This window comes from Rhinatrema bivittatum, chromosome 10 (assembly GCF_901001135.1).
Source record: "Rhinatrema bivittatum chromosome 10, aRhiBiv1.1, whole genome shotgun sequence".
Lineage (NCBI taxonomy): Eukaryota > Metazoa > Chordata > Amphibia > Gymnophiona > Rhinatrematidae > Rhinatrema > Rhinatrema bivittatum.
This window is the reverse complement of record NC_042624.1, coordinates 26,719,992-26,743,674: the sequence shown is the minus strand read 5'-3', so window position 1 is coordinate 26,743,674 and position 23,683 is coordinate 26,719,992. Positions and strand designations below refer to the sequence as shown.

The following is a 23,683-nucleotide window of genomic DNA, read 5'->3' as shown; positions in this document are numbered from 1 at the left end:
GAGGAGGAATGTGAGAGGTTGCTCCAGCGAGTTATGAACATCTTGCAGTCACTGGGTTGAGTCATCAATACAGCAAAGAGCCACCTGGTGCTATCCCAATTCTTGGAGTATCTGAGGGCCCTCTTCATTTACATTTATTTGAATTTCTGGATTGTGTAACACAAAAGGCCTAGACGAACATCTTTACATAATCATATAAAATGATTATAAAAACAAATTAAAACAGCACATAGCAAAACTGAAATCAAATAAAACCAATAAAAACAAATAAATAATATAACTCTGTAATAAAACAAAATTTTAAAATTGCGTTGGTCCAACAGCTTAAAACTAGCATTCCTACTTTGTACTTTATCCTCTCTTTGATTGGTAGCCAGTGCAAATCTGCTAGAGTTGGAGTAATATGATCACACCTCATTAGGCCAGAAATGAGTCTAGAGGCTGAGTTTAAAAGTAACTGTAGGGAACGAAGAGAAGAAGAAGGAATTCCCAAATAAAGACTATTACAATAGTCAATAATTGGGAAGATGGAAGCTTGCAAAACTGTGCGGAAGGGCAGGGTGTTCTTGTCGAAGGACCGAGTGAGGAAGTTGCAGGCATAGGTGACGCACCTGCTTCATCTTCCGTTACCAACAGTCTAGGATTACTTGCAAGTGCTTGGTTCCATGGCATCCACGTTGGATTTGGTTCCATGGGTGTTTGCGCATATGAGGCCTCTGCAGCATGCAGTGTTGTCCAGGTGGAATCCTTTGTCGGAACAATATCATCTGCCTTTGTTCCTTCTGTGAGAATCCAGGTCCATCCTCTCTTGGTGGCTGTCTCTGCGCAATCTGGAGAAGGAATAGATCTGGAACCCCCAGATTGGAGGGTGGTTAACTTGGATGCCAGTCTTATGGGTTGGGGGGGGGGAGTGGCGACGGTGTGCTTGGTTCAGGTGACTCGGGGCTTTTGGTTACCAGGGGAGAAAGTCTGGTCCATCAGTCGAGACAAGGACGGTTCATCGAGCCCTGCAGGTCTGTCTTCCCTTGATCAGGGGACAGTTGGTTCGGGTGTTTTCTGACAATGCAACATTGGCATACATCAACCGTCAAAGTCAACGACAAACCTTTTCTGTTGGAAAAAAATCAGCAGAACCAGGGGTCACGATTTAAAACTCCAGGGAGGAAGACTGAGAACCAATGTCAGGAAGTATTTCTTCACGGAGAGGGTGGTGGATGCCTGGAATGCCCTTCCGGAGGAAGTGGTGAAGACCAAAACTATGAAGGATTTCAAAGGGGCATGGGATAAACACAGTAGATCCATAAAGTCTAGAGGATGTGAATGAAGAGAAGAGGCATGGGAGTGACTTGCGGGAATGCCAGCTACTACCTGGTGATTAATATCCTTATTCAATAAACATACACAGGTTAATGCGACTCCAACATTGCTCTATGCTTCAACAGCAAGAGGAAATGTGGGAAAAAAGGATTTGCATTCACAAAAAAGCGGGGGAGTAGCTTGCTTGTTGCGGCGGTTACTACACCAAACTAAATAAGCCTGTTACTTCACTTTTAATGCATATCCAGCATAGCTCTCTGCTTCAACGGCAGAGGGGCATGAAGAAAAGATTTATATTCAGATAACCAACAAGGAATGAATTGCACAGTCTGGGTAAACAAATAAGCGTGGGAGTAGCTTGCTTATTGCGGCGGTTACTACCCCTAACCAATTAAGCGTGATTCTTCATTTTGATGCAGCTCCAGCACTGCTCTCTACATCAGTGGCGGTGGTGGAAGATAACTAGAACCAAAAAGTTACTAATAAGGGCCAAGAATAACAGATAAGTATGAGAAAAAATAAGTGTGAAAGCTTACTGGGCAGACTGGATGGGCCGTTTGATCTTCTTCTGCCATCATTTCTATGTTTCTATGTCAAGGCGGAACGAAGAGTGGAGTGGTAGCTCTGGAAGTGCGAAGTTTGTTCATGTGGGCAGAGCACCATCTCCAGGGCATAGCAGATTCACATGGTGCGGAAAACGTGCAGGCAGATTTTCTCAGGTAACAACTGGACCTGGGGGAATGGGATTTGTCCCACAAAGCTTGGAATCACATTGTGCCAGGTGATTCTCATGGCGTCATGGGTCAATGCAAAGACGGAGAGGTTCTGCAGTTGCAGAAGAGAGGTCAGCTCAGTGGGCCTGGATGCTCTTATGTGCCCGTGACCGTTGGGGATCTTGCTGTACATGTTTCCTTCCTGGCCTCTGGTCGGTTGGGTTCTGAGGCGCATCCCGGGTTCGTGGTGCTGGTAGCTCCAGAGTGGCTTCTGCGTCCCTGGTTCACGGATCTGGTTCATTTGATGGTGGTGGGACCCCCTTCGGCTGGCTCACCTGCCGGGTTTGCCGTGTCAAGGTCCCATATTTTCGGATTGGGAGGATATCTTTTATCTCACAGCTTGGCTTTTGAGAGGCGGCAGCTGTGCCTGAGGTTATGCGGAGCAGGTTATTTCTACGCTTTTCCATGCTCGTCGACCTTGCACTTCCTTGGCATATGTTAGGGTCTGAAAGACGTTTGAGTCATGGTGCCTTCAGAAGTGAGTAGATCCCCGGTTAGTGGATGTTCCTTACATCTTGGGAATTTTTGTAACAGGGCTTGTCTAAGAGTCTAGCCTATAATTCCCTTCGTGTGCAGGTGTTAGCTTTGGGCTCTCTTAAGGGCAAATGGTGAGGAAGGTCTTTTGGCCTCTCATCCGGATGAGGTTCGGTTCTTAAAGGGGGCCAAGCATTTGCAGCCTCCGGTCAAAAATTATGCCCAGATTGGAGTCTTAATTTGGAGTGGTCTAAGGATTCCCCTCGGGACAGGAAGCTGCATCTTTTGGATGTGAGGAGAATTCTGCTGCGTTGTCTGGAGGGGACGAATAATTTCTGGCGGTTGAATCACCTTTTTGTCCTGTATGAGGGCATGATGAAGGGAGATAAAGCCTCTAACGCTACCATTTCCTGATGGCTGAAAGAGGCTATTTGCATGGCCTATATTTGTAAAAGCTGTCATTCTAGCAGGGGGGAAGGCACATCCCTCAAGGTCGCTGGCGACTTCCTGGGTGGAATGTCAGTTGCTGTTGCCTCGAATTTGTAGAGCTGTGGTGTGGTCCTCGCTGCATATTTTCACCAGTCATTCCTGATTGAATGTGAGTGCACAGGAAGAGGTGTCCTTTGGTGAGAGTGATCTACGTGCAGGTCTTTCGGGTTCCTGCCCAGTGTAGGGGTACTTTGGAACATTCCACTTGTCTGGACTGATCTAGATATGTTCAGGAAAGGAAAATTTGGTTCTTTCCTGCTAATTTTCATTTCTGTAATATACAGATCGGTCTAGGGATCCACCCCATCACTGCCAAAAGACTGTTTTTTTTTGTTGTTTTTTTTTTCCAACTGGTTGTTCAAGTTTTTGCCTTTCCACATGTCTGGGCAGCTCTGAACATTGTTTGGGGCTCTTTTTTCAAATTTGGGTTTATGGGAGTGTATAGGGCTCCAGTTTTAGGGGTTTCCAACCCTGTAGTTTTCCCTGTTTGCTCGAGAGAGGGGTTTTGGGGATGCATCTTGGCTTGAGTTCAGGTCAATACTGAAGAAGCTGCAGGTGGCACTCTATTATGTAGCAGTATCTCAGTTTTGTTCTCTGACTCCATCTGCGGGTAGTCCCACTTGTCTGGACTGATCTGTAGTATTCCAGGAACGAAATTAGCAGGTATGAAACCAATTTTCCTTTCATGATGTGCCAACACCAGTATAGGGAGGAATATTTTATACTCTCCCTTCTCCCAATATTTCAGTAAAACCATTAATCGATCTCCTGTATTCCCCTGCCTATACCTGATGTTCACATCCACCTCCTCTGGGGCTTTACTTGGGACATCACGTGCAGTGTATCCTGGAGTGTGAGAGGCTTGTTCACCCTCTTGGGTCCTTTTCATTGATGTCTAAATTGTAATATTTTTTCTTCTTTTGTTGTCAAAAGCATCCAAGAAGTATTAAAATACTTAAGAAACCTAAAACAGAGGTGTTTGTTTTTTGTCTCAACTTGTGAGATTTTAAAAAATGTTTTAACTTGGCCACTCTTATAGGAAAATTGGTTCTTACCTGCTAATTTTCGTTCCTGTAGTACCACGGATCAGTCCAAGGCAGCTGGGTTTTGCCTCCCCACCAGCAGATGGAGACAGAACAAGACTTTGCGGACTCTGTCCTATACCCCTGAGGTGCCACCTAGTGTCTGCCAGTATAATTCAGTACCCAAGCAGAAATTATATAACCATAACGGCAACCAGAAAACCACTTCCCCCTGAAGAGCAGAGGAGATGAAAACAACCTGAAACTTCATGAATGAATGAAACATGCCCAAGACCTTTCCCTAAAAAGGGGGCAGTCAGCAAAACTTGCAGAAAAATTGATCAGCAAGCGGACTCTTCATTCCCCCCCCCCCCCCCCCCCCCAACTGGCTCCAAAAGAACCCGGGCTCTGGGTCCAGACATCCAGTCGATAATGTCTGGCAAAGGTATGCGGAGACTTCCAGGTAGCCGCCCTACAAATTTCCTGTGGCGACACCTGCTGACATTCAGCCCAAGAAGCTGCCTGTGACAGAGTAGAGTGAGCCTTAAGAGCAGACGGAATTGGACAACCCAGAACCACCAGGTAAGCCAACACTATAGCCTCCTTCAACCAGCGTGCGATCGTGGCCCTGGAAGCCTTCTGCCCCTTTTTTGGGTCCATTCCACAGCACGAAAAGATGATCCGAGAGTTGGAAACAGTTCGGCACCTCCACGTAACGCAACAACACTCTCTCTTCACGTCCAACTTCCGTAAATCTCTAGACTCTGGAGATGAAGAATTTAAACCTGTTCCACGGACTGGTTCAAATGAAAAGAGGATACCACCTTCGGAAGAAAGGAGGGAACTGTTCTTAAGGAAACTCCTGCCTCAGAAATCCTGCAGGATAAGGCCTGTAGCTCGGACACCCGCCTCGCAGAAGAAATAGCCACCATAAAAACCAAAGTCAGATCCTTCAGGGTCACTCGCTTGAATGGCTGAAAAGGGGCATTTACAAAGTGCTCGCAGCACCAAATTCAACTTCCACGAGGGACAAGGGCTCCGGACCGGAGGTCGTAGATGCTTAGCTCCTCTTAAGAAACGGGCCACGTCCGGATGAGAGGCTAGCACAACCCCTTGCACCTTTCTTTGAAAACAGCCAAGGGCCCGCCACCTGCACCCGCAAAGAATTGAAGGCCAACCCCCTGGGTAAGCCTGCCTGTAAAAAATCAAGGACCTCCAGAATTGACGCCCTGGACAGCTGTACGTGGTGGTCTATGCACCAGGACTCAAACACTCCCCAAACTCAAACATACGCCATAGAGGTAGAAGTTTTATGGGAACGTAAGAGCGTGGTCACCACCACATTTGAGAAACCCTTACTCCTCAAGCTATGCTTTTCATAAGCCATGCTGCTAGGCAAAAGCCAACTGCCTTCTGCGAAATAAACGGGGGCCCCTGACGCATATAGTCGGAGACGGACGAAACCTCAGTGGACCGTTCTACTGCTAGATTCAAGAGGTCCGCAAACCATGGGCGCCTCGGCCACTCCGGAGCCACAAGAATCACCCTGCCTGCGTGCCCCTCAATGCGGCGTAGAACCTTTCCGACCAACGGCCACGGTGGGAAAACATACAACAGTATGTCCTTTGGCCAGGGGAGGACCAGCGCGTCTACTCCTTCTGCCCCCGGTTTCCGCCACCTGCTGAAACAACCGGGAGCCTTGGCATTGTCATACATCGCCATCAGGTCCATGGCCGGTCTGGACCACCGGTTGCACAGAAGATGAAAGGCGTCATCAGAGAGTTCCCACTCCTCCCCCCGGATCCAACTGGTGACGGCTGAGAAAATCTGCATGGACATTGTCCACTCCGGCTATGTGAGAGGGCAGCTATGGCTGCTGCTCCGCCCAGTGTATCAAGAACCGAGCCTCCGTCGCCACTGGGCGCTCCTGATTCCGCCCTGACGATTGATGTAGGCCACCATTGCCCGCATTGTATGAGAGCACCCTCAACGACCTGCTCTCCACCATCGGAAGGAGGGCCTGGAGCGCTAACCTCATTGCGTTTGTTTCCAAGTGATTGAGCAACCAGGAGGCCTCCGTTCTGGACAATTGGCCCTGGACCCCCGCAGTATCTCCCGACAAACCGCTCCCCACCTGGAGATACTGGCATCTGTGGTCACCACAAACCCAACAGGGAATCTCCATAGTCCACCCCCTGGTGCAAATTGTGCTGTGAAAGCACCACAGAAGACTGGAATGCGCCACATCTGTCAGGGGGCAGGACAAGATGGAAACGCTGCAAGAGTGGGATTCCATCGGGAGAGCAAGGCTGATTGAAGAGAACGCATATGCGCAAAGGCCAAGGTACCAAATCGATCGTTGAAGCTATTGAGCCCAGGACCTGTAAGTAATTCCCAGACCCTGGATGTGGTAGAGCACGCGCAAGGACTACCACCTGTGACGCGAGCTTGGAAATCCTCTCTTTCCGTCAGAAAAACCTTTCCCAAGGTCGTGTCGAAGCGAGCCCCCAGAACTCCAAAGTCTGGGAGGGAATCAGATGACTCTTCTCGGTGTTGAGCACCCGCGCCACCGCGGTTCTTGCATAGGCTTTTCTGACTTTGCTCGAATTAGCCAATCATCCAGATAGGGATGCACCAGTATCCCTTTCCGTCTCAAGGCAGCCGCGACGGGAATGGTGGTTGTCTTTGTGACCGCTGAGACTGCGGCATCCACCTTGGGAATCCTGAGCAGATCCAAAGCCGCCTCCGGAAGTGGGTACAATTTGTCCATCGCTCGTCCCACCTTCAAGCCAAGGTCTGGAGTGCCCCGTTCCTTAAACAAAAGATCCATGACAGATAGATATATGAAAAGGAAAGGATCGAGCCGGATGCCCACCATGACCAGATCCATAGCTCCGAACCTGGAATCCTCAGGCGGAACTTCAATACTGAGCTCCTCCAGAATGACTGGTATCAGCGGCCCCAGTTCATCCCTCCGGAACAGCCGCACCACCTTTTTGGATCATCGCCCTCCACAACCGAAACATCATCCAGTTTGGCTGGCGAAAGGTGAAGATCCAGATCCGCATCCTGTCCATCACCCTGAGCTGGTGGAGGAGACTGATCCTCATCTGATGTGTCCGTCTGAGAAGTCTCCGCCGGACGGGACCAAGACCGGAGAGGGCGCTTTGCCTTGGGATCATCTCTGCCACCGATGACCTGGAACGTTTGCGTGAAGAGGACCCTCTTCCCCACTCCCGTGGTCGTAGAGGGTGTCTGGGGCAACTTAGTATGCGATCTCTTCTCTGACTTGCAGGCCTTGAAGAACTTTTGCAGCATTCTGACAAATTCTGAGGAGAACAAGGAAGAAGACTCATCTGAGTCCTTGTCCTGCTCCTCCGAGAAATCATCCTGAGCATCCGGAACTGAACACCCCCCACCCCCCACCAGGGCCAGCCGGCTTCGGGGAGTGGTGGGTGGAGAGGGCCCCTCTCCCAGAGCCGCCAGCACTGCTCGCTCCTGATCCCTCATAGTTTGCAACAAAGCCTCCGACCCTGCACTAAGCAGGAAGGGATCTGAGCCCTGTCTCAGCTGATCGGGCCTCTCAGGCTCCCGACGCGGCCTGGCACTGTCCCTGTCAGCCTTGTGCTGAATCCTCTGCAATGGGCCTTCCCCGCCTGATAGACAGGCTGTGCAAACCCCAGTGCGGGAAAGCCACGCATGTGCACTGCCACACGCAGAGCAGGCCACGCCACAAGGCATATTCCCGGCCTCAATTTAATCAGTACCCGAAAAAAGAGCTGCAGCGACTGTAGCGATTTCCCGGTCAAAAAACAGGCCGGGAAAGCAGCGAAAACGGAACGGATGCTAGGCCGGCGCACCCAAGGCAAGAAAAGACAACTTATAAAAAAATAAAAAAAAAATAATTTTTTTTTTTTGGTACCTGGTCGGGATGGGTCCCGCTGAGGCTAAGTGAGCCGGGACCCCTGGTATCGCCCTCAGCCGCTGCAGTTCCAGGGTTTCCAACCCTCTGCTCTCCACCCTCAAGTACCAGGGGGAATGGTCCCAGCAGGACCTGCCAACCCCCCCCCCCCCTTCCCGGGAGGCTAAATTCAATTATCACTTATCATTTTTATTTTTTTTTAACCAATTTAAATATAAAGGGGCAGTAACCTGAACTTTCCTCTGAAAAATAACCTGTGCCAACAAACCAAAATCAGACAAATTCAAACCTAACACCAGACCCTAGGCTTTGCACCTCCACATCTGCTGGAGGCAGAAAAATACTGGCAGACACTAGGTGGCACCTCAGGGGTATAGGACAGAGTCCGCGAAGTCTTTTCTGTCTCCATCTCTTTATGCACCCGTTTGGGGCCGTCTTAAGATCATCGGATACAATTAACCCTAGATCCCTGCTCTTCCTTTGTGCTTAGAAGGAGTTCACCTCCAATACTCTACCTTTCATTTGGGGTTTGTATCTGCATTTTTTTGGCTGCCAGACCTTAGACCATTGCTCAAGCTTCGTTAAATCCCTCCTCATGTTTTCCACTCCTTCCTGGCTCTGCACCTTCAGACAGGAGGGGGAAGGCTCTTGTGCAGAGTATGAGAGGAGGAGAGCAAGCAGCAATGTGAAATGGCTACCTGGGGGGAAACTGTCGATGGAGTTACTGGCTCTGCCTAGTCCCACTGCTAGGCTGGCTGCTGCAGTAGGAGCAGTGGCCATGTTGGAGTCGCAGCAAGGAGGAGAGTTGGATCCAGGTCCTCCCTCCTAGATTCCTGCGGGTCTGATCTAATTGCTCAGTCCCTGTGGTTTTTTTAATATTGTGGAAGAGAAAAAGGAGAAGGTCCTAGTTCTTAAGAGGATCCTATCATGATGAGTTTGCAGAAGCCTAGCAACTCTTTCCTTTTACATAGGTCAGTCAAAAGATTTCATCTGTCTGGAATGGGATCGTCTTGAAACCAATTTCAAGGAGGTACAATCTCTGGTGAAGCTTTATCCCTGGAAAGAGAGAAGCAGAAGGTTCCAAATGTAGACAAGCTGGTTTATGCAGGGACTACTATCTCTGTGGAAGGAGGAAATGGATGTTTTTGCAAATTATAATACTTTTTATTGGACAATTGTAAGAAAGGTACTTCAACTTTTAAGGTTTTCAATGAAATTTCCAGACACGTGGTCTTGGAAGCTCATACACAGCACACATCCAGTGTTAGTCTCCTAGAAACTCTTTTTGGATTGAATGGACGCATCACGAGTATTTCCAGCTGATGTCCTGATGGTTTTTAAGTAATCTGGAAAACACAAACGTTATTAGAGACTATAACAGAGATGAGACTGCCAAAATCCTGTGAGTGTAGTTGTGAGGAACGGCACTGCAGGTGCTATACATGATTCAGGTTTCTCTGAAACTTAAAATATATGGGCAGATAGGGCTGGTAAGGCTCATCTAGTCCGCCTAGTTTACTTCTAGTTGCAATACTGTGGATCCTATGTGATCTCTGACTTTCCCTCCATTTCCTTCTAGTTACGGATCCTGTCTGCTTTTCTCAGTCCTCCTTGATTTCTGTTAGTATAGGATAAGCATAGAGGATCCTTGCTTTTATAATCTGCCTGTGCTGGCTCTTTATTCCCTGCTCTTTCTCTATCAGGGGGTTAATGTATAGAATGGATTGGGCTCCAGGACTTTTTGGCCACCTTAAAGCTGCAAAGATAATACAGAGTCAGGCTCTCCTTGCCACCCCACTCCACAAAAGCAGAGAGGAGACTGAGTTCAGTGATTCAGACCTCCAGCACATTTATTCCAAAGACCATGGACATTGCAGTGTAAAAAGTTATACCAAGGACACAACAGAAACACTGTGTTTCTCAGAATTAAAAGTTTTTATTCTTATGCGCATGAGGAAGTCGGATCTTAAAGTTGCAGAGTCCGACTTAATCAGGTATCCAGTTGACTTCACTTAAATACACTTGCCCAGGATGTTATTACAAACTCTTCTTTGATTTAAGATTGCACATTTGCTAACATTAGCATCCCTAAATGGCCTGGGAATCCTAACTAACCTTGAAGACATGCATTTTTTACAGCTCTTCATGGGATATCTAAAACTACAAAGAGATACATTTGACACTTTGTTATCTAAATGTGAGGCAGTTTCAAGACCTAGCAATGCCTCCTGCAGCTCTCTGGTACTTTTCCATTGAACAGATGTCCCTGATAAAATGTATTAATCTCAACATTGTGTAGGAAACAGGGATTCAATAAATAGCAGCAACTTTCCTGCAAAAGTGCTAAGGGTTTGCAGTTGTTGTGTGACCCTGTTTCCAGGGTGAAATTATTTGCACCTGCGAGCCGAGGTTGGTGAGAGTTAGAGGACCGAACGGGTGAAGCACCTGCTGCTGCCAGACGGGAAAGGGCTTTCCTTCTGTAACAGGAACTCCCTAAGTGGCAGTAAAATATGCTGCAGGACTGTGCACCAAATGCTTACCGTGACGTGGAAAAGCTTTCTAGTCATAACCTTCATCCTTCTGTCTGGGGAAGCAGAACGGCCACTGAGGAGGCTTCAGGCCCCACATAAACAGAATCTGCCTCTGAGCCTTCTGCTGTGATAATCACCCCTGCCTGTGGTATAATGTGGAGAAACACAGTGCTGTCCATTTCCCGAGGAATGCTGGTGTACGCTTTCCTGATTACCTATCCCCTCATGACGGCATCAGCCCCTGCTGCAGTATAGCCTGAGGCATGTGCCCTCTCACATGAGGGATTCGGGGTTTGAGGCTACCTTTAAAAGAGCAATGAGCTTGGAGAGAGCCCGTGGCACGTGTGGAACCTGCAGGGTGAGACATGGGAATGTGCCCTCTCACATGAGGGATTTGGGGTTTGAGGCTACCTTTAAAAGAGCAATGAGCTTGGAGAGAGAGCCCGTGGCACGTGTGGAACCTGCTGTGCCACTGTGTGAGGCATGGGAATGTGCCCTCTCACATGAGGGATTCGGGGTTTGAGGCTACCTTTAAAAGAGCAATGAGCTTGGAGAGAGCCCGTGGCACGTGTGGAACCTGCAGGGTGAGACATGGGAATGTGCCCTCTCACATGAGGGATTCGGGGTTTGAGGCTACCTTTAAAAGAACAATAAGCTTGGAGAGAGAGCCCGTGGCACGTGTGGAACCTGCAGGGTGAGGCATGGGAATGTGCCCTCTCACATGAGGGATTTGGGGTTTGAGGCTACCTTTAAAAGAGCAATGAGCTTGGAGAGAGCCCGTGGCACGTGTGGAAGCTGCAGGGTGAGGCATGGGAATGTGCTTGTAGTGCTAATGGGCTTAGGGAGGAAGGCTGGCGCACTCATCTGTCTGCCCGCCTTCCCCTTGCCTCTTTTGAAGCTGCTTACAGATGGAACAGACCCTCCTCCTTACTCATTGGGAATGATAGGGCTAAGTAGCTGTGTTTTCAGTTAATGGGATCGAGTAGCTCATCCTCAGTATAAAGGTGTGTTTTGTGTAAGAATGTAGTTTGCTTTGTATCTTTGGGGAAGGGCTATGGTGGTGGTATTATGGGGTAAATTTAAAGCCAAGTGAGTGTCAGTCATATCCTCAGCACAGCCGTCCTTGGGGCATTGAGTGGGAACCTGTGCAGCTAACGCACTGTAAATGTAACTCAGTGTGCATGATAGGGAGAAAGACGAAGCACGTTTGAAAGATGTGAATTTCAGGGATTCAAACGTGGCAATGCATTTTCCCATCAGTCTTTAAACAGCATGCCCCAGATTTCTAGCATGAACAGATTGTGATGGTTGCCACTCACCTGCAGATTGAGGATGCTTGTGGGCAATAGAAACACTGCTTTGATGCTTCTGAAACCTTCCTGTGGATTCTCTGCCAGGCCACTATCCAGAGCATCTCTTTCCGGCACTTTGGCAAGGGGCAGTTCATGTTAGGCTGCTGTCTGACCTCTGGAATTTATCCAGGAGAAGTAAAGGTGAATTCATCTGGCTAGATGTGCCTTTCCCATATTTGACACTGGCAGGTCAGCAGTGCTGTGAAGTGAATTATCCCAGCAGGATTAATGTACGTTCTGCGAGCAGTGTGTGAGCATGAGTTGTGCCTAACTCCATACAGCTGTTAGGGAAATGGAGGGATCTGGGGAGGGCAGGCATCCTGGAATCCCCTCTCTTTGTCGTTTTACATCATGTAGTGCTCAGTTCTGGCTGCTCCACTTAACTGCAACATAAGAGATATTCCAGGATACAAAAGCTAATGATAATGTAAAGATGTAAAGGAGATGAGCTGTCCCTGCTTCAGACGGACGCATCAGAAGAAGGGAAGGGCAGCCAGCTGGTCTGGGGGTTTCGGAACAGGCTGGTCTGGTTCTGGCATTGCCCCCCGGTGTGTGCAGCGACTGCATGTTCCTGATGTATAGCAGGACTCTGAACCTGTGTATGCAATAGGAGGGCAACACCAGGACCAAATTAGTCTGAAAACACGCAGCCAGCTGGCCTCCCTGGTGGAAAGCTCACGTGCGCTGTCGTCGCTGAATAATTCCTGTATTGCGCCAGTTAAGAGCTGTGGTTTGAGGGAGGGCTGCATAGGTGTGATGACTCTTCATGGGTCTCTGGTCTAGAAAAAGGAGCACGTATCTATCTTTATTTCTCTCATAGCTTTGTAGGAGGGGCGTGGGGGAGTGTGTTCTTTTTCTGGGTATGTATTTGTGTTTGGATAGCATATGCCACTTAATAGAGAAGTTATTTTAACATGGGATGTGGTAAAAGCATAAAAAATGAACAGAAAACAGACGATTAAACTGTTTTTCTTGTGATACATCATGCTTTATCTTCAGAGATACAGTTCATTGTTTTAAGAATGCACAAGTCGCTGCAGTATTCAGTGAAGCAAAGTATTCATTTTTGTTCAAGCTCTGTGCTATTGTAAATCAGTTGTTTTATAGTGCATTTTAAATCCATAAACTATTTAAAAAGTATTGCAAGTTGCAAAGAATGCAGTCCCCTTCAGATCTTGTCAAACCTGTGGGAGTAGAGGCAGTGACGTTTTTTCTACCACAGAAGCTGGGAATGTCTTCAAGGGTTGCAGCACTAGGGAGGAAACTGACTTTTCTGCAAGTAGATCTAATCTACCCCATTAGTGGATTGTGAGAGATCTAATGAACCTTGAAAAATAGTTTTAGTATATGTAGTTATGTGTAACTTCTTTGTACAACTTCCAGACAAGAGGATGTAGTGGTTCTTCGAGGAAATAATACAATAATTTGAAGAAGTCTATTTTCTTGATAAAAGGTTAGCTACATTTTGAAAATAGAAATGAAAACAAGTCGGCTTCTTCAAGTTAATGACCACTGTTTGCAGCAAAGCCTGTGTCCAGTGCTTACCAGATCTCTAAGTGCGTCTCACCTTCCCCAGGGTCCAGAACCAAGTTGACGAAGTCATTGATGTCATGCAGGAGAACATTACAAAAGTGATCGAGAGAGGGGAGAGACTGGATGAGCTGCAGGACAAGTCAGGTACAGTGACGCCAGCTTCACCACCTATACTGCACCTTCTTATTTTTTACACAGGATGAAAGATTTCCCTTTGTTTGCGAGGATGGCACTGGTTCTACACCAGCCCCCACCTTCCAGGACGTGCAGATATACAGCTAGCACAAAGGGTGAAATATTGGGGCTTTAAGGTAGCCCACTGCAAGTTTCAGCAGCAAACACTCACGTTTGGTCAAACATCGATCAAGGCAACCCCCTCTAATGAGTCCAATTAATGCACTGAATTTATAGGAATAAACCTTTTCAGAATAGGCTTTGAAGTTGCTGTCTAAATACAGCTGGTGTGCTTCTTCGATATTCGGCCACAGCTGCTCTCTTGCATTACAGAACACAAGTCCCTGTAGACTAAACAGTGAGAGAGGAGGGAAAGGGTCAGAGACATTAGAGATACGTTGGGAAGAAACCGAGAAAGCAGTGAAGGGGAGAACGTATTTAAACCTGCTTGGTGTTAAGAAGAGACATTTTAGTAAGTTTGTACACGGGTCTTGGAGGGACTAATGCTTCAAATTATGCTCATGTTGCATGCAGTTTTGTAAACTGGAAGTAATCCTGCAGAAATATGAACATTGTGTTGTGCTGTCTCCACATCCTTTCAAGCAGCCAGCATGGAACATGTAGGCGTGCACTGCTACCAGAGACTTCACTACACCTGTGGGGGCTTTTTTAAATGCAAACCTTATTACTACCATATGTTCTTCTTCCTTGTAAATCTAGGGCCCTGCTTTTCCTGAACGGCATGCAGCCAGCCGTGCTCTTGCAGCTTGACAGTGCTAATAACTTCTTTAATGAGAGGTTAGGATTAGCCGTGCTGCAAATGGTTAACATAGATCACCTTGTGTGTGCGCTGAAGTGTTCACGTGCGAGTTCTTTTCTATAAACCAGTTTTATGCCTTCTTGGAAGAAAACGAGACTCTTCCCTCTGCATTCTGGGTGCCGTGTGTGCTAGGTGTACTTCCCTATTGGAGCTCTGCAGAGGACAGCCAGAGGTGCAGCTTCAGAGACTGCTCCAGAAATAAGTTTGAGAGAGAATGTTATTGAAAATGTCCCTGGGCTGCTCAGGTTGTAGGAGCAGCCTGCCTGGCTTTGCTCTGCAGGGATCCAGCAGCTCCTAGCACACTGTCTCCGTGGCTCAGAGAGGGGCCCAGCTGAGTTATGGCTTTCTCTCTCTCGCTTTGTTGCAGAAAGTTTATCGGATAATGCAACGGCTTTCAGCAGCAGAGCAAAGCAGCTACGAAGGCAGATGTGGTGGCGGGAGTGTAAAGTAAGTCAAGCAATGTATGCAGTGAGTATAGAGGGGGTGTATAAAATTACAGTAACGTATGCAGTGAGTATAGAGGGGGTGTATAAAATTACAGTAACGTATGCAGGGAGTATAGAGGGGGTGTATAAAATTACAGTAACGTATGCAGTGAGTATAGAGGGGGTGTATAAAATTACAGTAACGTATGCAGGGAGTATAGAGGGGGTGTATAAAATTACAGTAACGTATGCAGGGAGTATAGAGGGGGTGTATAAAATTACTTGTGAAGTGTATGGCAAACTACAGTGATAGAAGGTGTGCAAAAGTTGTGTAAAGTGTTGGAAGGGAAAGAACTAAGCAGTTTATTTTATCCTCCCACAAAGCTGGTAAACCTTCTTGTATTTGCTAGGAGAAGCACCTTAACGGAAAAGTGCAAGGTGGGGGAAACCAGAGAGCCTGGGGGTGCCCTGTGTCTCCTCTTTCCAGTGCCTGGCACAGAGGTTTGCCGGCTGCAGCAGTCACCCACTGGCCTCGGCTTATTCTTCAGGCTGTGATTCCTCTGCTTCTCTGTCTGTATTGTCCGACTGCAGGAGAATCATTTTTGGCGGTGGTTTTGTTTTATTCCCCTGTCGTTTGTTTCATTTGGTTTTAGTCTGGGCTGTTGTACAGTCACATGCACTAAAACACCACCATTTTGAAATAACTCCTGCCCCCCGGGAAGGGCACTAGAATCTGCACAGGAAGAAATGGTGGGGGTCTACAGAGGGGGGGAACTGCTTAGGAGAACGTTTTGAAAAATGGCACCTGGGGTATGTTTTATTTTTATTAATAGCAGAGGCAAGACATCAAAAGAAACAAAATGAAAAATGAATGACAGTTTGTTAATTTTTGTTTAGTTTTGTTCCCAAAAACCTGAAAAGAAATATTATTATTATTATTATTATTTTTTTTTTTATATACCGACATTCATCTCAATTGAGATATCACACCGGTTTACATTCAGGTACTGTAGGTATTTCTCTATCCCCAGAGGGCTTACAATCTGTTTTTGTACCTGAGGCAAATAGGAAATGTTAACACTTTCTATTCATTTGAAACAGCAGCACATCCTTGTGCTAAAATGTTTAACTCTGCTTTAACACAGAAAGCAGATACAGTATCTTGAAAATAAAGCAGCAAAACCAGGCTTGCATGTCTTTGCACCTTTTCTCTTGCAGATGAAGGCGATCGTGGCTCTGGTTATTGTCATCATCTTGCTAGTGATAATCAGTAAGTATTTCTCTCTGCTTACCCCCTGCCAGAAGAATGGGTTTGGTTGGCTCATTTTACAGGGCAGGTAAACTTCTAGCGTTGAAGGTGGTTTTGGCCTGCACTGTGGAGCGGGCTGGATGGAGAGCAGGCAGGGCGTGAGGCTGCTCCTTTTCTGAAGATGCATCCTGCTGGCCTGTGGGTGCGGTGAGACACAGGACAGTACAATAAAGGAGCGCCATCCTTGCAGAAGGGCAGTGATAGAAATAGGCCCCTTATCAGGCAGTTTTTCAAATATTTCTCTTCCAACACTCATCTTTACTGTATCTGTTACATTTTTGCCTTCAAAACAGCACCAAGTCCACCACCACAATGAGGATTTTGAAGCGTGGGGTAGGAAGGGGCATCCCAGGAAACGATTCCTGACAACTGTTTTTCTTTTCCCTTCTCTTCCAGTTCCCATTGTCTTAAAATACCAGAGCTGATATGCTGGCTGAAGAATTGCTCCCAAGAAAGAAGAGTGTTTTAAAAAGGAAATCTGGATGCATCCTATCCGTGTAAACCATGTATATATCCCTGACCGTACCTGTAGTATTTACCTTTCTTCATTACTGTAATGAGGACAGCGGGTAAGCCAGTTCTGACATTACTGCTGCTTGCTGTGGTTTTGCGTGACCAAATATTTCCAGGTTTGCTTGAAACAAACTGAAATCCGTAAAAGAAAAAGCTGCAGTCAGTGTTGGTTACTGCCAGTAGTGCTGCTGGCACAGGCTCTCCTTAGCTCAGTTCCCGAAGCTGTGATCGGGGGGCAGGGGAGACTCAGCTGCCAGGTGCTGCCTGCAAACTGTTTCATAAAGGTAAAAGAGCTGCTCTGAGAGGCCTTCCTGCTTATCCTGGCCCTGTCTACACAGCTCTGATTTTCTTCTGGTAGGGGCTTATTTTGCATGTACGAGAGTCTCCTACATTTTTCAGTTTTGGGTTTTTTAGCTCTCGCCTCGAGCATGGTCACCTGGCCTCAATCTGTACGTTCCTTTGGGCCAGAGAGTCATGCGGGATAGGCAAGGGCCCTGGAACATAGCAATTGTGACTCCTTCTCCTTTCCTCTCTCCTAATACCCCTTCCAGCACTGTAGCCACATTTTAAGCAGAGGGGCTTCCAAACTGAGGATCTAGGAGTTTGCTGCCTGTGCCATAAACCAGTTGCAGTTAGCCAGTTGGGCGGGGGAAGGAACATCTCACATGGACCAGCTCTGAAATCTTTTCACCACTTAGCCTGCGCCAGTCCCTAAGTGCTGTGGACAGGGTAGGGTTTCAAAGGGCCAAAAAAACGCCATTGGATCGTGGGTATATTGATGTGCCTCATACATTTTTCCTTTTTAGCACCTGACTGATTGAAGTATGGCAGAACTGCACATGTATGAACACACACGTGCGCGCACAGGCTCCTGGCAGCTGAAAATCCAACCAGCACCCCTAGGTCTTCAGCTCAATGTGTGCATGTTAAGCAGGCCTGACTTATACTGTATAATGCATGGGATCTGGTTTGAAGCAGGATCCTTGCAGATGAGCCCCTCTGTGCACTTTGTAAGCCTTTTATTTTTACAGATGTTTAATGATGTAGCCTGATAATATATTATAAGCTGTGTATTTATAATTTAATGTAATGTCCTTTTGGGTTGGGCAGGGAGATTAGGTTTTGGGGTGCTACCTGTGTGAAGGAATGGGGAGCATTCATGGAACCAATTCCCATCCTCTTTGTTGGAGGAGAGCACAGAGAAAGCATTGCCACCTATGTGTGCACCTTCCAGCTGTGGCTGGAGACTTCCACTGTTGGAAAAGCTGCTGATATGAGAGGCATGGGGCCAGGGAGCATTTCATTATATGTGAAGCAAAGCAGGGTCATTGTAGTGTCTACAGTACATGTGAGCATTAAACTCTGTGATCACCGTTTACAAAACTACATGTGTGTTGTTTGTAAGAGCAGGGCCAGTTCCACACGTGTGACAACAGAATCCATTTCAAAGACTTTTATAAAGTTGTTAATAAACTGAAGCTTTCCACTGCTTACCAAAGCTATGCTTGTCAGTTCTGTCTTTTTGGTTGTGAGACTTTGTAGAAGAAGCTGGTGCAGAGCCCTTTCTTTCTCCAATGTGGATGGTGCACAGAGAAGAGCTCTGTTGCCTGGAATCGATAACTGGTGTGCGCTCTCTGCCCAGTGTGGCCCATGTTCTCAGAAGGTTTAGTAGGATGATCAAACCACCCAAGTGTCAATTTAACCTGCTGGCCATGGATAAACCCCCATTACAGGTAAGCAGCTTGATTTTCCTTTAGACCTGAGAAGACCAAACCCATGATTCTTGGTAGTATTGGCTGTGATTTTCAGTATCTACAGTGGAGCTGGGGTGTGTTGGTATGAAGCAGTGCTGAAACGGCCTCACCATTTGGTTCCAGCTGCTTACCAGTGTGCGGAGGAACAGAGCCTCCAGCTGCTCTGATGCATGATGTCCCACTTCTGTTATGTGTAATTAAACCCAATATATTGTTCTAAATACATTTCACCGCAATATAGACATATGTTCCCATATTATCGCATCCAGAATTATTTTTCTTTTTTAATAGTATTGAAGTGGAAGGTGGTAGTTTCATATGCTCTTATAGCGGAAACCCTCCAGGTCATCCCTTCCTATGAATATAATCATTAACTGACCAACCTTACCACCCTGTTTTTTTTTTTATGTGTCCAGTGCTGTGACATTTATAAACGCTTATTGTGATATAACGTGATTAACTTTATTTTTGTACTTAAAATCTGCCAAACTCTGCTTCCTTTAATCAGTGCAACTGCCCAAGCCGTTACTTAGCTTGCAATGTTATGGCGTCCTCCTTTACATGAACATGATTCTACCACTCGACTTGCACAAGTTACGAAGAATTCTTGTTCAGGAGTTGTTGCAGTTCTCTTCCCTTTTTTTCAGCCAAGGCCACTCTGCTTCTCTGATGTCCATTCATGTGCAAAGAAGCTTCCTCTCCTGGTTGAGCATTAGACCGCCACTTCCTTACTGAATATAAAGTCACCTGGGAATACCTGGATAACCAATCAGCACACAGGGATTTAAATTAGACATCCAGTCAAGTTCCTCATTCAAGCTGCAGGGCTGTTCCGATTTCAATTTAAATAATCGTGAACCGTTCCATGTCAGTATCCAGGGAGCTGAGGAGTATGTGAGGTCAGAGACTCTGCTTGTCGATTACAAAGTGACATATAAAACGGATAAGCAGTTGTACAAAATCTAATGAGTAGTTATTGCAGGGAAGCAGGAATTGATGATGAGCTATTAGGCCAGAAATGGGGGGTGGGGTGTAGGAGTAGGTATTAACTAAGAGGTGGTAATGGAAAGGTTTTTCTATAGCTGTTGGGGTAAGGGTCTGGTATAGGATTCAGTCACGTTATTGCTGCTAAGGCTTTGTGAAATAGCCAGGTTTTAAGTTTTTTCTTGAAAGATTGAATTGATGGATCTGTTCTTAGTTCTATCGGGAGCTTGTTCCACAAGGCAGGTCTGACAAGTGATAGGGTTCGTTCTCTTGTTGATAACTTGGGTAGATTGGAGGTTCCTTGGCAGTGTGTGGAGGTAAAGGAGTGAAATTAGCCAGCTGGATTTGTTGTTTTGGAGATTTTGTGTATGATGGTTAAGGCCTTGTATTGGATGCTTTGAATGGGCAACCAATATATTTCTTTGAGTATGGGTGTGATGTGCTCCGATCTGCTGTTTGTGAGAGCTCTGGCAGCAGCGTTTTTGGGCAATTTTTTATTTATTTATTTATTATTTTGCTATACCGGCTTTCATGACAGGAATCACATCAAACCGGTTTACATTTAACAATGTGTGTAAAGTAGAGAGAACTCAAACCACAGTAACAAGAACAAGGTTAGGAGAGTGTAGCAGTTACAATAAAACAGGGTGGTAAAAACTAGGATTTGGAAAAGAAAGGGAGAGATAATTGAGCAGCAAAATATTTACAGAGAAGCAAAATCTATTCCAATATAAAATGTACAGGGTAGCAAAATTGAATCCAATAGAGTGCAAATATATAACAAATGACATTAATAACATGGTAATTGAAAAGATGGGGAAGTTAGTGTTTTCTTATTAAATCCATTTTTGATAAAGTGTTTATGATGTTGGGTAAGGATCTCAATCGAGGCTTGGGAAGGCTTTTTTAAAAAGCCAAGTTTTTAGCCTTTTCCTGAACGTTATTAGGCAGGGTTCCTGTCTCAGTTCGGCTGGAATGGAGTTCCATAAGGTTGGGCCTGCTGTGGAGAACGCTCTGACACTGAGAGATTTGTGTTGGTAAGTTTTGGCGTGTGGTACCCGAAGTGATTCTTTGTAAGATTCCCTAATGGGTCTGGCGGAGGTGTGATTTTTGAAGGGAATTAGTAAGTTGAGTTGTGTATGTTGATGTATGACCTTGTAGATGGTGGTGATGGATTTGTACATGATTCTGTAGTGAATCGGTAACCAGTGAAGGTCTTTGAGGATTGGTGAGATGTGGTCGATTCTCCTGGAGTTTGTAAGGATCCTGGCTGCTGTATTCTGCACCATTTGTAGGGGTTTGGTATGCGAAGCTGGGAGGCCCAGTAGTAGAGAGTTGCAATAATCTAGCTTGGAGAAGATTATTACTTGCAGAATTGTTCTGAAGTCCTGAGTGTGGAAGAGCGGCTTTATTCTTTTAAGGATATGCAGTTTATGAAAGCAATCTTTGGTAGTTTGGTTGATGAATGATTTAAGGTTGAGACGGTTGTCCAAGATGGCTTCCAAGTCTTTTACATGTGAGGTTTGAAGGAGAGATGGTGGCTTTGAGAATGTATTGTAGTTTTCTGGGGATATAAGCAGGTATTCTGTTTTTGAGGCATTGAGTATTAAGTTTAGGCTGGTGAGGAGGTGTTTGATTTCTGTTAAGCAGCTGTCCCAGTCTTCTAATGTTTTCGTAATAGATTCTTTTACAGGGATCACAATCTGAACATCGTCTGCAAAGAGGAAGTGTTTCAGGTTTAGTTTCGTGAGCAGTTGGCAGAGTGTGAGAAGGTAGATATTAAATAGCGTGGGTGATAGAGAGGAACCCTGCGGAACCCCTTGGGAGGATGGAAAGTAGTGGGATTCTTTGTTATGAATTTTTACTTTGTATCCTCTGTTCTCAAGGAAAGTTTTAAACCAATTCAGTGCTGAGCCTGTCACTCCTATGTTAGCCAGCTGTTTTAGCAGGAGGTGGTGGCTGACTGTATCGAAGGCAGCCGAAAGGTCAAGGAGGATTAGTAGGAACGCTTGTCCTTTATTGATGCCGGAGAGTAGGAAGTCCGTAAGGGAGAGAAGTAGTGTTTCGGTGCTTGCAGCTTTGCAAAAACCATATTGGTTTGGGGACAGAATATTGTGATCCTCTAGGTAATTAGATAATTGAGTGTTAACTAATTTTTCCATAACTTTGGCTATAAATGGGAGGTTGGAAATAGGGCGGAAATTATTAGGATCGCTGGCATTTAGGTTCGGTTTTTTTAGGAGAGGTTTGATAGAGGCTGTTTTAAGGTCGTCTGGGTAGATACCATGGGACAGTGAACAATTTATGATGTTGGTTAGGGTTTTTGATATAATATCAGGGATTAGAAGAAGCATTTTGGAGGGGATTTGGTCAAAAGGGTGAGGAAGGTTTCATTTTCTTCAGCACTGCTTGTATCTCTGAGATGGTGATGAGTTCAAAGGAGTTGAGCTGAATGTCTTTATTTGGCTATCAGATGTACAAGTGTTTGGAGTCAGCTGATTGAGGTCGGAGATTTTTTTACTGAAGTGAAGAGCCAGTTCGTTAGCTTTAGTCTGGGATAAGTCAATTGGGATATCTGGAGTGATAGCTTTTGTGAGACTGGAAACGAAAGTGAAAAGAGCTTTGGCGTCGAAGATGAGGTGGTGAATCTTAAGGGCATAGTAGTCTCTTTTGGTTTTCAGAGTAATGTTCTTGTATAAATGGAGGGAGCGTTTGTAATCAGAAAGTGAGGATGGTGAGGGGGCTTTTCGCCATTTTCTTTCTTTCTGCCAAAGTAGGTGTTTGAGTTTTCGCAGTTCGTCATTGAGCCAGGGTTGTCTTTTGGCAACCCCAAAATCCCAGATAATAAAATAAAATCCCAGATCTGCAAGCCCTAATGATAGAGGCAGACTTAGACATTGTTGCTGTCACAGAGACATGGTTCACGGAATCTCACAATTGGGATATGGCAATACCAGGCTATAACTTGTTAAGGAAGGACAGAGAATATAAGAAAGGGGGAGGAGTGGCTCTTTATATCAGAAACAATATCCAAGCAACTGAACTGCAAGGAAGATGGGGCAATGAAGAAGCACTATGGGCTGACCTAAAAAAAGATGGGACATCCATTTTTATTGGAGTGGTTTACAGGCCTCCAAACCAAAAGGAAGAGCTGGACAGAGATCTGGTTGAAGACATTCAAAAGATAGGAAAGAAGGGAGAAGTGGTGATCGTTGGAGACTTTAATATGCCAGATGTAGATTGGAGAATCCCATCTGCAGAATCTAATAATAGTAGAAAAATAGTGGATGCCCTGCAAGTAGCTTTGTTCAAACAAATGGTAAGGGAACCCACGAGAGAAGGAGCTATAATTGACTTAGTGCTCACTAATGGAGATAATATCTCTGATGTCCAGGTGGGCGCCCACCTCAGCACCAGTGATCAAACGGTATGGTTTAATATCACAAAAAGGATACGGAAAAGCAGCACACAGACCTGAGTTTTGCAGTTCAAAAACACGGACATTGATGAAATGGGGAAGTAACTGGAGGAAGAATTAAAAGGCTGGGAGAACGAGAGAGAAGTGGATCAACAATTGACCAATCTAAAAGGAGCAATTACCAAGGCAACTAATCTATATGTTAGAAAAGTTAAGAAAAGCAAAAGAAAAATGAAACCTATCTGGTTCTCAAAGGAGGTGGCTGACAAAATAAAGGCTAAAAGAACAGCGTTCAAGAAATATAAAAGATCCCAAAGGGAGGAGCACAAAGAAGAATATCTGGTAGAACTGAGGGAGACGAAGAAATTAATCAAGACGGCAAAAAGTCAAGCGGAAGAGAGGATTGCAAGGAGGTAAAGAGGTGACAAAACATTTTTCAAATACATCAGTGAAAAGAGAAAAGTGGTATAGCAAAATTGAAAGGTGGAAAGGATCAATGGAGAGAGATGAAGAAATGGCAGAAATATTAAACGAATACTTCAGTTCTGTGTTCACTAAAGAGGACCCTGGAGAAGGACTGTCACTAGTTAACAAGAAACTGGAGGGGCGTGGAGTAGATGTAACTCCATTTACAGTAGAAAATGTATGGGAAGAGCTGGAGAAACTGAAAGTGGACAAAGCCATGGGGCCTGATGAAGTTCATCCAAGGATACTGAGGGAGCTCAGAGATGTGCTGGCGGGTCTGCTGTGTGACCTGTTCAATAGATCCCTAGAAACAGGAGTGGTGCCGAGTGATTGGAGAAGAGCGTTTGGTGGTTCCGCTTCACAAGAGTGGGAACAGAGAAGAGGCTGGTAACTACAGACCATTTAGCC

The 23,683-nt window shown here is 45.9% G+C and overlaps 1 protein-coding gene across 2 annotated transcripts in view; it reads left to right on the top strand.

Annotated features, from left to right (window-relative positions):
* Positions 1 to 18,154, top strand: part of VAMP4 (vesicle associated membrane protein 4) — a 53,236-nt gene extending 35,082 nt beyond the window's left edge. For both annotated transcript variants that reach the window (XM_029618116.1, XM_029618117.1), the window contains exons 5-8: positions 13,457 to 13,557; positions 14,775 to 14,854; positions 16,051 to 16,102; positions 16,538 to 18,154. In XM_029618116.1, the coding sequence (XP_029473976.1) occupies positions 13,457 to 13,557; positions 14,775 to 14,854; positions 16,051 to 16,102; positions 16,538 to 16,566 (262 nt within the window). In that variant the 3' untranslated portion in view covers positions 16,567 to 18,154. The remainder of the gene's footprint in view (positions 1 to 13,456; positions 13,558 to 14,774; positions 14,855 to 16,050; positions 16,103 to 16,537) is intronic.
* The last annotated feature ends 5,529 nt before the right edge of the window (positions 18,155 to 23,683 follow it).